Source organism: Dermacentor silvarum, chromosome 8 (genome assembly GCF_013339745.2).
Source record: "Dermacentor silvarum isolate Dsil-2018 chromosome 8, BIME_Dsil_1.4, whole genome shotgun sequence".
Classification (NCBI taxonomy): Eukaryota; Metazoa; Arthropoda; class Arachnida; order Ixodida; family Ixodidae; genus Dermacentor; species Dermacentor silvarum.
In genome coordinates, this window is record NC_051161.1 from 137,280,345 (window position 1) to 137,293,708 (window position 13,364).

Genomic DNA, 13,364 nt, shown 5'->3' on the forward strand with positions numbered 1-13,364 from the left:
ACGTAGCAGGGTGTGAGAAATTCCAGCGACACAAGACACCAACGACGCTCCCTGCCAGGTACCTTCAATTACTCGACATTCCCGCGGAGCCATTCATTCGGGTTGGTTTGGACTTACTTGGCCCTTTTCCTTTATCGATCTCTGGGAACAGGTGCATTGCTGTGGCCATGGATTACGCCACGCGATTATGCCATCACCTGAGCGTTTTCTACATGCTGGCATAGATGTCGCCGATTTTCTTCTTCATGGCGTGATTTTTCTTACATCGAGCTCTAGGACAACTTCTTACAGACCGTGGCAGGACATTCCTATCAGACGTTATCGCAGACATACTGCAGCCCTGTGCAACGGGGTACAAGCTATCCACGTCATACCACCCGCAAACGAATGGCCTCACGGAGCGTCTGAATCGCACTCTCACCGACATCCTTGCGAAGTATGTCTCTTCAGACCACACTGACTAGGGCCTCGCGCTACCGTTTGTCACGTTTGCGTATAATTCCTCATACCACGACACAGCCGGTTATTCCCCATTTTCCATTGCGTTCGGCCGAGACTCAGCACAGCCCCTCGACACAACCCTCCCTGTTCACGTGGCACCGACCACTGAATATGCACTTGATGCCATGACGTTGCTTCCTAGACGTTGCTTCTGCCGCCGGGGGGTTATGCTACACGCGTGTGGCATTTGGACGTTTGAACGAGGCGCGCGGGTGCCATCACTCGAGCGAAGAGGATGAAGAACAAACTGGGCTCGCGCTGTCAATCCAACCGGGCCGCGCGGCAACCGCTGCTGTAAATATAGTCTGTAAATAGTTTCTCGTTTAATTGACTCATCATTCGCGTAACAATATGAGGAGCTGCGCAAAGGACATAAAAGCACCAAATCGTCACAAGCCAATGTTGACGCTAGGCTATGACGCATTTGATAGCGTATTTCACAACAGTGCAGAGATACTAAAAGCACGCTAAAACACAAATCACCTGGTTCAATATATCTTAAAAACTACGTTCATCTTACGGATAGTTCGTCTCTTTAGCCCCCGAAAAACATGATCTTTTAAAGAATTGGTTTACAACCATATCTCTCAGTCGTGACTGACAATTCAGCCATTGGGTGTCTATGAATGCTTCCGTAGACGATCACTGATACATCGGCTGGCCAATGTAATAGCGCCCGCATGATAAGGGTAAGATATAAACTACCGGCCACGTGCATCCGAGAAAGCCTCCCGTGTGTTTTTCACATTCGTGTTTTTTCGAATGTTCTATGTCCCCGAGATCGAAAAAAGCTGTTTGCTGCGCGTGCTGAGTAGATTTATTACGCGCATTTCTTCTGCTTCTCACAACCATTTTTGGTGCTTTCCTGCCGGACGCTGGTGAAAATCTATGCAGATGGACAAGTTCCTAAATATTGTCTTGCGTTTGTCTTTTCAACTGCTTTGTATATTAAGAAAAATTGCAAATTTCGTCTTGTTCACTCAAGTACTGAAGAATATTGAGAGTTGTGCTCATTGCAGCAGAGTTGGACATTGCTCGTGGAGGGCAATAAAACTGTCTGTCATTTATAGTTAAGTTATTCGGACCTCTGCTGCGTGTAGTTTACAAGTGTATAAAGCCCCATGCTCCCATCCTGACACCCGAAGTGGGGGGTAGAACCCCGAGACGCCTCGTCATCGCCATTAGAAATGTTTTAAAGCGAAGCTTTCTATGTCTCACTGATTCGTCCGTGAGCGCTGAAAATGCACTGCAGGAAAGCCAACTTACACAATGGAACAATCTTCGCATCTGCATTCCCGGCTGTCACCATGGGTATGGCGATGCCGGTGCAGCGCACGGCAGAAGTTGCTGCCGTACGCGAACGCAAGCGCGAGCGCGATCGTGCCCGTAAGGCCGATCCCGTGTATCGGCAACGGTAGAGCTTCTGACCGCCTACCACATCAATCACAAGGAAATACTGTGCAAATGTGGAGTCGCCCGTGAAAGGGAGTGTGTGCGTGTAATCAATGACTACATGATCTAAAATAAAGGCTATGCCACTTAAAGAAATGTTTCTTCATTCAACTTCAACGTTCAAAAATACAACCCTAAACAAGCAGTCGAATCAAATATGCAATGCATCGGGTCGCTCAGCATTTCTTGGGTTCGTTGCGTGGTCGTTGGCATTGGACTTTGATTTTGATTCAGTTTGCCTGGGAGAAAGCTTCGCGTTCAAACATCTTTCTTTAAAAATAGGGCTTTGATTTTTTTATGAGCGATGACAGTATGATTCTGTTTTGGATCAGTGTCGTTTTTCTGTTATGCAGCGCGCCGCTTTGTAGGAAGGGTCTGAAATATTCAATGGGAGAGTTTGCCCTCTCATTCTTAGGCAGATTGTTGCCGCTGCGGCGTATCACATTTCTCAACGCACGATATTTTCTCCCACTACATCTTTTCACTTGCTAAGAGGCATGCGTTTGAATCCACTGAAATGTTCGGCTTCCTCGTCCTTGCTCGTCGTGCCGATAATTTGAGACGTCTTGAAGTCTGCGGGCATAGTCCTCATACTCATCGCTGAAATTCCTTTCATTACTATTGTTTTCCGGTGGAAGCCGTGTCTTCAGCATCCTTGATGCATCAAAAGAATGTGCATCCCCTCACTCTCGTATTGAAAGCCCTCAAATAGTTCGTCTGTCTCAACCCATCTAACTAAAAAAAAAATTAAATAAAGCATGCAATCGTCATGCATAGCCACACCGTAGTGATGCGTTGCAGCCGAAACCACGAAACAGATGTTTAAACGCACCGCAAGTGTTGAGACAACAGGTCGATTAACACCTGCCCACCTCACTTCACTAGCGCGGCAAAATCAGGTGTCTATTTGTCTAGTTATCGCACGGTGCATTCCCACCTAACCAGCCGAGTAGGAAGAAAGGAGAGAAGGCCAAGTGTGGCGAATTCACGACATAAAGAAATTCCCACCATTCCATGACTAAATGCCAACTCTAGAGTGTTTATAGTGGTACGAATAATTGCTGAGGTGCATGGAAACAAACACGGTCTTTATTTTACGACCGGTCACTTCTGGTGTATCAGTGAAACACCCTGGAAAAACGTAAAATTGCACGTATTCGACTACAGCACAGTTGCCGCAATATAAGCTCGCTTCTCATTCATTATATTGCCCGGAAGGGCCCGTCCAAAATTTTTGCCGAAGGAGCCGTCTATGGAAAACATAGACATACCTAAGGTAGTGCGTAATTTCAGTGCAATAATGTCAAGTCGGCAATAATTCGGTATCTCACGAACAGACTTACACGTAAAGAATTACATGTAAATAATTATAATCGGCATATAAAAATCACCATGTGTGACGATAACGAGGGCTTTCAGACTTTTGTTACAGCATAATTTAAATGGCGCTAAAGTACAGGAATATAAATATCTAGGATTAACAATGCCGTCAGACCTAAGGTGGGACGAGCATTTCGACCACATTACTTCATCTGCTATGCAAAAGTAATTTTTTTTCTTCGCAGATCACTTCAACTGGCACCCTTGTCAACAAAACTACTAGCATACAAAACATTCGTTAGGGCGATCCTCGAATACGGAAACACTGTATGGTTTCCTCATACTCAGACTAACATAAAGAAAATAGACGGTACAAAGGAAGGCCATTCGATTCATTACAAATTTACACGGGAAGACTCTCCCACTAGCTTTCTAGCTATGTTTGGGCTCCTTACGCTAGAAGCACGAGCGAATGAGGTACGTTTAAAATTTCTTTATCAAGTCCTGCATAATTATTTCAAAATTGACATTTCAAATTACATTTCTTATTAACAAACATTACCCGCCAGCCACAAACATTCAAATACTTTAGTAGGGTATAAATGTAATAATGATGTGCCTAAACATTCTTTTTTTTCGGTTGCCATCCGTGAATGGAATATGTTAACGCCTCTCACCACTAACGCTGAGTCACTGTCCGAGTTTGAATAAAAAATTGAAAAAAATTCCTAGCAGGTTAAAATTGCTAGCGCAGTTATTCGATCATGCAAGCCAGCATGTACTTATACCCTGTGTAAGTAGTCGTGTATGCAGCGTAGAATGCTTAAATTGCCATTTTATCCTATCTTGAAAATTAGCAAGTACATGTATTTGGTGTATATATTATGTAGTGTAAATTTTCTGCGTGGAGCGCAAAGTTGATGTTATACGTTTTATGTAAAATACATGTTATACATGTATTGCTTGATCCTTAACGTGATGAACGTTCTTTGTATCTGTACATATATACAGGGTGTCCCAGCTATCACGCAGCACGATTTAAACAAAGAGGAACAGCGTTACACGAAGCAAACCTAGTGCGTATTGTTTCCAGTACAGTGGAGTAGCCGCCAGTAATCTTTTGGGTTACTGAAATTTAATTATTTGTATTTAATTATCTAACTCGAGAACTGCTGTCCTAATTATCAAAGTGTCAATGAGAAAGTTGTAGAGCAACATGAAAAACTCCCGATACAGCTTTCTGTTGCTCAATACGAGCTACATAAAAGTGTTTTTCCGAGCATGAAAGAAGCCCGAGAATACACGCAAAGTGCCTCCAGCGGCCAGTCGCGCGGCAATTCTGCGCTTATTCGCGGGCTTCTTTCACACTCGGAAAAACACATTTATGTAGCACGTATTGAGCAACCGAAAGCTGTATCGGGAGTTTTTCATGGTGCTCTACAACTTTCTCATTGACACTTTGATAATTAAGACAGTACTTCTCGAGTTAGATAATTATATACAATTATTTAATTAAATCTTAGTAACAAAAAATTACTGACGGCTACTCCACTGTACTGGAAACAATACGCACTAGGTTTGTATCACGTAACGCCGTTCCTCTTTTTTTTAAACCATGCTGCGTGATAGCTGGGACACCCTGTGTAGTGCCCACCTGCTATGGTCTCAGTAGAGATTGGCAGTATTGTAAATAAATAATCAATTAGGCTTTGTGGTAATTTTTAATTTTATGATTACTGTGTTGACTAGGTAATGTTCTCTGTAGTTCAAGAATTTCTATATACACATATTACATGTAAGCAGTTGCAATTTTCGTGACACAAGCTCTGACAGGTGGCGCAGTTTCAACTTAAATTCGGAGGAAAGTACGTAGTACAAAGCTATGAAAATGAGTATGTGCGTGGGTTGCCTTCTTCGCACAGTCAGCGTTTCGGAGCTACGCCTGGATCACCTGAAAATGGCAGGCTTGCTCATATGCGCAATTCTCTTGCAGCTCCAACCTGTGAGCTCTTCTCATGTAATAAATTTCTCTCTCGCTCTCCTGGAAGCGCTTATAGGCTCCATAAGTGATAAGAGCTGCTACTTAATTTTTCTTCGCTTAGTGGTATCTATCAGCCTGCGTCATAATTGCCTGCGTCATGATTTACCCTACCCAAGTTACAAAGGAGGGTGCCTTATGTCGGCTGTGGCGGCCGTTGGAAAAAAGGAACTTGCTTCGGCGCAGCTGGCGAGATGCTTCCGCAACTTGAGTCCGCATTTGTGGACACCGCTTTTAGTCCTCGAAATGCTTTTTGCCAGGAATTTTTTTTCACTGAGCTCCTAAAATACTGTCAAATAAATTTTTAAAAGTTTGCTTGCCGACATTGCTTGCAGCACAATTGCAATACTGCAGCGCCCCACGCAGCGCATGTTGTTTGCAAAGGGAAGCATCCCAGGGTAAGCCTGCAGAGATGGTGGCTGAATGAACGCTGCCTGCCCGAGCGCACAGTCTTGGGGATCACATGACCAAGCGGGCATAGGGAGGGACTCATGTGAGGTCACCGCGCGGAAATGGGATCAAGCACACAGTATAGGTATAGATGGGAGGGAGGGAGGGGACTGAATGTTATGTTAGTTGAACCATACCGGAAAACCTAAATTTTCGCCAGCCAATACTGAGGGAGCTCGCAAGTAATTGCCCTCTCTTTATTGATACGGATAAGTACGTGACACCTGTCTTATTTTTCGTCAACTTCAGTAAGGGACAATACGTAAGTGAAATTTTCTTCACTGTATCCCCGTAGAGTGCTAAAGCTCATTTGTTTCTTTTTTATTCCCGCTGCAGGAACACGTTGCTGGGGATGTGGGCCCTTGCCCGCCTGGCCGGTGCCCCAAAGGTTCTGTGCGGCTTCATCGACGATGATGGGATTCTGTTCAGCATCCTGAATTATGACGTTAGCACGATTCCGGAGATGGCAAAAGTAAATTGCGCGCCACATCAGGTGAAATTCTGTTCCGCGTTGTCTGTTTGAACTCAATCGTTGAAATCCCGTGTAAGTACCAGTCCACATAAGGTCTTTGAGTAAGCTGTGAAGTCACAATCACCTAAGAAAAGCCGTCAAAGTCATTGCTCCTAAAACGGTGTTTTAGCTATATTTGAGGATACGCGAACATGTTGAGAGTATGGTCAGTTATAACACCTTAATTTACCCAGGCTTCGATGGAAGGTCATCGACTCGAGGGAAATGAAGACAATGTCACATGTGTGTAGCATCTTTGCGGAGCCGGCCTAATTAAATATATATCGTGAGACAAGGTTTAGGCAGTCAGACTCTCATTTATTCTCTCGAGTGAGAGCCCCACCACCAGGCCCCAAAACGGTGACGATGAGAATGTACAGATGAGAATATGAAGCGTGTGAATAATGCTCACTCTAATTTTCCCGCGCGCCCAAGAGGCCAGCCGCACCGCGACCTAGCCAGGAGGGAGGCGCCGAACGAATCGTTTGAGACGCGAAACGTGAACGATCTCCGAACCACGATAACGAAGGTCGGAAGAAACCTCGACGGGAGTAAGGCGATAGTACACTGGGGATGTTTGTTCATTAATAATATAGGGGCCAAGGAAACGCGATTCAAACTTCTCCCCCGCAGGGGCGTCTGCGCCAGCAGGCGTTTGGTGTGTTGCGACACCACGGACCCGGGCACATGGGGGTTGGACCCTCCCGCGTGTAACCGTGCACGGCTTAGCCGTGTCCGGGGAAAGGGGGATCCTGGGGGTTGAGCCGATGCCGGGAGTTTGGACCTCTATGGGCTGGTGGAGGCACCACACTTTTTTGGCCTCCGCTTCACGTAGACGGCACCCCCGGACTGACCCTCCCGGGGGAAATCGGCAGTCACCTTTTCCTGTCCTCTTCCTCCACACGTCTTTTTCTTTACTCTCCTCTTTTATACCTGTCCTGTCTTCTTCTATCTTCTATTCACTTCTAATTTTCGTAGGTGGCAAGGGTTAACCTTGTGTGGCTAACCTGTCTTGGTTACGTCGGATTAGGTTATAGTCGCGGTGTACAGCTGGCGTGGGTAGGACTTGCTCGCAAGTTCCTGTCCCGTCCCCTCGTTGGGCTCCATGGTGGGTGGCTGGCACCGTGGCGGAACAGCACAACTTTTATATGGCTCCTCCTTTCCTCCAAAATGATCGCCCCTCTAACAAATTATTATTATTATTATTATTATTATTATTATTATTTGGTTTGAGTACATATAACACAAGGACACGAAGGAAATAGGGAGGGAGCAAGCTGACAACTGCCACCGAGAGGGGCACAACGCCTGCCTACTCTTTCAGGGGGAGGGAACAGAGGAATTTAAAACATGAGGAAATAAAAGAGGAGATGAAGAAATGACGGAGACACAGGCAGAACAAAACAAAATACAAATAATGTCTAACAAAAGAGGGCGGAACGAAGCAGTTCAATTTTTCCAGAAAAGTGAACTTCCCAAAATATCATGTAGTGCATAGTAAGACAGAAAAAAAAGCCAGCAAGAATCTTGTCACCATTCACAGTATCGAAGTCCTTGACAGAAGCCCTAGGCCCTGGTTACAAGCTTTCCAAAATGTCCAGTGGCGATTTGCAGCTCGAACTCCGAGACAATGTCCAGTACTCAAAGCTGTCAAACATTGCGTCCATTGGGGACATGCCTGTCTCCGTCACATCCCACCGATCCCGCAACACTGTCCACGGTGTAATATCAGAAATCGACTTCGTACACCTAATGTCATTTAGCATTCAAATATACAGGGCGTTTCATTTTAGCTGAACCAAATTTTTTAAGATTGCCTGTGGCCGATAGCACAGTTATAATCCTTGATCTAAACTACTCGATGAGGCGGCCATTACTTCCACGAGAAATCAAAACGCCTAATTGAAGAACTAACATAATGACGCTAATTAACGTTTTAAATAATTATATTATGGCACATATTTCAATCTACGAATTATAGCCGCCGAGTTCGTAAGGCGTATCCACTTGGAACGAATTCTCAGGACTAAACCAGTTTCGAGGTAATTTTCAAAGTGTCCGACGAAATCAATCAAATCAAATAAATTTTTTGTGCAGTTTACATGCTCGACGGTCACTTTGGACTAAAAGCTACATATGTAGCTTGTAGCGCGTAGGATCGCGTTATTGCGCGAATTTTCTTTCAATTTTTTTTCTTTTATCCCTTTTTATTCCCTTTACCCCTTTCCCCAGTACAGGGTAGCAAGCCAGTATTTACACTGGCTAACCTCCTTGTCTTTCTTCCCCTTCTTTCTCTCTCTCTCTTGACCTGACCCAAAAGACCAGGCGGGGCAATAGTACAGCAAACAGTGTGTACAAATGCACAATAATTCACATATATTTCCAGCTATCGCTGGAATTCCTCATAGACGAAATAGCTATGAACGGAAAGACAAAGAATATTTGCGTCGCGGCGAGTTAACAGAATTGGAAAAAGTTTTAACAGAATGCATTTTAAACACTACAATAACAATACTAGCTATACAAAACAACACAACACCAGCTATACAACATAGCATGAGACTGAATTTTACAAGATGAACATTTGCTAAGAAAACGAAACAGGATTTACATTATATACTCAGAACCATACACAAATACAGAATAATCACATCAGATACATTACAAGTGACCAAAGTGTCAGCTGAGTTCTTTCTTACTGAAATTACCGCCATTTTTGTATCTGTTCAAAGTGAATGGTAGGTAATGTTTTAACGACTGATGCTTATAGAGTGTTCTGAAGTATGGAATTGACCATATCTTAGGATTTCTTGTGTTCGCATTAATGCGACGCTCTAAGGAGGCTAATTATTTTATGTAGTTCCAAGCTAATTCTGACGTGGATGGCCTAATGGATGGTCAAAACGCCTAATTGAATATTTAACATAATTACGTGAAATAACTTTGTAATTAATTATTTAACGGAACCTCTTTCAATCTACTAATTATAGCCGCCGAGTTCGCAAGGCGCATCCACTTAGAACGAATTCTCAGGACTGAACTAGTTTCGAGATATTAATATTCAAGGTGTCCGACGAAATGCATGGGCGTTCCAGTTAACTTTTTGGGGAAAACGCTGTTTTATGCATTGAAGCACAAAAGTAACTGGCCTTAGCGCTAAAATAATGCCATAGTATAGACACTGATAATAGTGCGATCGCAAAAGCGGTAACATGGAAATGGTTAGAGGATTGCTTCATTGTATAATTTATTTTTCCTTACGCGGAAACAATGTTCGTTTTTGCGGAAAAGAAAAAAAATGTGCGTAGCTTGCACTGGCGGCGCATGCAATGCTAAAGAGACAGCGGAGATGATGGGCACCTAGCTAGTCTTGGCTTTTGGGCTAGACTGAGCACTACCAAGTCATCCCCAGCATTTCCCGGAATTTATTTATTATTGATCATTATCTATTAGCTAGTGATTGGCTATCGATTGTCTATTACAAGATATTGGCCACGTACTTGGGATAGGCTAAGCACTACCAAGTTATCCGAATTTATTGATTATTGATCCATTATCGATTAGCTCTTGATGGGCTGTTGATTGGTTATCGTAAGGTATTGGCCACGTATTTATGCTAGGCTAAGCAATACCAAGTAATCCCCAACATTTTCGGGAATTTATTGATTATTGATCGATTATCGACTAGCTATTGATTGGCTATCAATTGCCTATCGATGGGCAATTAGTCCCCACCATTCTTAGATAGACATATCAAGGCTCAGCTTTGCTAGTTCACAGGTGTATGTGCCATTGCTCTTGGACCCTTTCTGCACTGCTGCCAGGATCGTCCCACATTTTTGGATTTAGCCGACACATTAGGCTCGGCTGAAACAGCTCCGCTGTTAAAAATGAGAACTTCATCTGTTTTACTATTTTCTTTGATGAGATATAGTCATCTGATAAGATATGCAGTCAAGAGAGCGGTGTGGATCTGAGAACAAACTGGGATAACCGATATTCTAGTTGACATTAAGCAGAAGAAATGGATCTGGGCAGGCCATGTAATGCGTAGGATGGATAACCGATGGACCATTAGAACTACAGAATGGACACCAAGAGAAGGGAAGCGCAGTCCAGGACGGCAGAAAACTAGGTGGGGTGATGAAGTTAGGAAATTCGCAGGCGCAAATTGGAATCAGCTAGCGCAAGACAGGGTTAATTGGAGATCGCAGGGAGAGGCCTTCGTCCTGCAGTGGACATAAATATAGGCTGATGATGATAATGACAGTCATCTTGCACGTGTCACTTCAGCTTGGCACAGAACGCATTGAACCATGCAATGCATAACGGTCGCGTGTGCTCGAAGGCCTACTTAGGCCCTTAGATGAGCGGGCCCGAGTCTGGCCCGGGCACGTGGCTTCAAGCCCGAGTCTGGCCCGGGCACGTGGCTTCAAGCCCGAGTCTGGCCCGGGCATGTGGCTTCAAGCCCGAGTCTGGCCCGGGCATGTGGCTTCAAGCCCGAGTCTGGCCCGGGCCCGCGGCTTTCAGCCCGTGCCCGGCCCGAGCCCGCCGACAAACGCTTCGGACGGCCCGGCCCGGCCCGGGCTTTCGGGCCGGCTCGGGCCCGTGCAGTGCTCTAAGGCCTATCACGACGACATGACTGCTGGTCACCTTGGTTTCCAGAAAACGTACGACCGTATGAAAGGTCGCTTCTACTGGCCTGCTTTATCCGCTCATGTAGTGTGGTACGTCGCTTCTGCGCCACTTGCCAGCTCCCAAAGCTACCAACATCAGGTCAAAGCGGAGAGCTCCCACCACTCCTGTGTCCGGCGGGATCATTCGAAGTCGTCGGAATTGACCTGTATGGCCCCTTCCCACGACTCTCACCGGCAATCGATGAATAGTGACAGCCGTCGACCACTTGACACGTTAACGCCGAAACAGCTTGCGTCACTTCGGCGTCGGCTTCTGAAGTGGCGACATTTATACTTAAGCACTAATCCTGCATCACGGTGGTCCTCGTGTCATCCTGACCGACCGTGGAAAGGCATTACTTTCACAAATCGTAGACGAATTGCTCCCAGCCTCCGGCGTCACCCACAAGGCAACCTCCAGTTACCACCCTCAAACTAACCGCCTGACTGATCGCTTTCATCGCACGCTCTCCGACATGATAGCCATGTACATTCAACCAGACCACACAAACTGGGACGCAATTTCGGCATTCGTGACTTTTGCGTACAATACCGCCGTACAACCCACAACTGGTTATTGGTTACTCGCCATTCTACCTTGTTTATGGCTGTTCGCCCTCTTTTCTTGACAGTCTTTCTTATCCGCCCCTTTCACTCCAGCTACATTCTCTTGTGAACAATATCACGCCTCCTCCACTGTCGCCAGCTCGCCCGCATCAACACTAAAGGAAGGCAAGAGGACCGCAAGAACCTCTAAGATGCATCCCATCGCTCAGTGTTCTTCCGCCTGGGCGATGAAGGCTACTCCGGCCACCAGTTCGCACTCCTGGCTTGTGCCACACAAGTTTCAATTTCAGTTCATAGGCCCATACAGAGTGTTGGAGTAGACTTCTCCCGTTAATTATCGCGTCCAACCTACTGATGGTTCTAACTGACCGCTCTGCTGAGATTGTCCACGTCTCTCGCATGAAGCCTTTCACAAGGCGTTCACCGTCCCTTTAAGTTGCGGCCAGGCTGGGCGCTCGCACCCGGGGGAAATTAGTGTGGCATTTCTTAGCCACTTCTTCGTTGGCTGAACATGTTTATCATCACATCGGCTTCTTCCGTCTTCATCGCTTGTGGGGACTTATGTTGAGATTGACGTGTGCCTTGAGTGTGATCGGTTTTCTGCGTCTTTGGGGCATATTGAAGGTATTGTTAGCGCTACGTCACAATCTATATAATCAGAAACTTCGATGACATAGTAACAACAGCATTATATACTGACCTGTACCGTGCCCAGAGCAGCCAAGCTATTTCATTCGCAGTATTGATGAACAGGATACAGAGGCTCCTTCTACAACTAGCGATGAAGTTAGAAGAGCCTTGCAGGACATGACCAAGAGTAAAGCTGTTGCTGTTGGAGAAGATGAAATAAGTCAATTTAATGAAATATGGATGAGTTACGATGCTTGAAAAGCTTGCGGCTCTTTATACGCAATGCTTCACGACTTCAAGTGTACCAGAAAGCTGGAAGAACGCCATTATATTCATCCATAAGAAGGGAGACTTTAAAGGAATTGAAGCATTATAGACCCATTAGCTTGTTTTTAGCATTGTATAAAAGGTTCACCGGGATGATTTGCGATAGAATCAGGGCAACACTTGACTTCAGTCAACCAAGAGAACAGGCTGGCTTCAGGAAGGGATATTCTACGATAGATCATATCCATGCCTTCAATCAGGTAATCAAGAAATCTGCGGAGTACAATCAATTTCTCTATATGGCTTTCATAGATTATTAAAAGGCATTTGATTCAGTAGAGGTACCAGCAGTCATAGAGGTATTGCGTAATCAAGGGGTACAGGAAGCATACGTGAATATCTTAGCAAAGATCTACAAGGATTCTACAGCTACCTTGGTTCTCCACAAGGAAAGTAGAAAGTTACCTATCAAGAAAGGCGTTAGGCAAGGAGACACAATCTCTTCAATGCTATTCACTGCATGCTTAGAAGTATTCAAGCTTTTAGACTGGGAAGGCTTAGGAGTGAGCATCAACGGCGAATATCTCAGCAACCTTCGGTTTGCAGATGACGCCCTATTCAGCAACAATGGGGGTGAAGTGCAACAAATGATTGAGGACCTTAACCGAGAAAGTGTAAGAGTGGGGTTGAAGATTATTATGCAGAAAACTAAGATAATGTTCAATAGCCTGGCAAGAGAGCAAGAATTCAGGATCGCCAGTCAGCCTCTAAGAGTCTGTAAAGGAGTACGTTTATCTAGGTCAACTACTCACAGGGGACCCTGATCACGAGAAAGAAATTTACAGAAGAATAAAATTGGGTTGGAGTGCATACGGTAGGCATTGTCAAATCCTGACTGGGAACTTACCACTGTCTTTGCAAAGTGTACAATCATTGCATTCTACCGGTGCTA

General features: G+C 45.1%; 1 protein-coding gene across 1 annotated transcript in view; it reads left to right on the forward strand.

The window, feature by feature from the left end:
• The window catches only part of LOC119462446 (uncharacterized), a 120,993-nt gene that overhangs the window by 83,869 nt on the left and 23,760 nt on the right, over nucleotides 1-13,364 (forward strand). Inside the window, exon 5 of the mRNA XM_049672033.1 lies at nucleotides 6,098-6,233. Coding sequence (XP_049527990.1) covers nucleotides 6,098-6,233 — 136 coding nt within the window. The remainder of the gene's footprint in view (nucleotides 1-6,097; nucleotides 6,234-13,364) is intronic.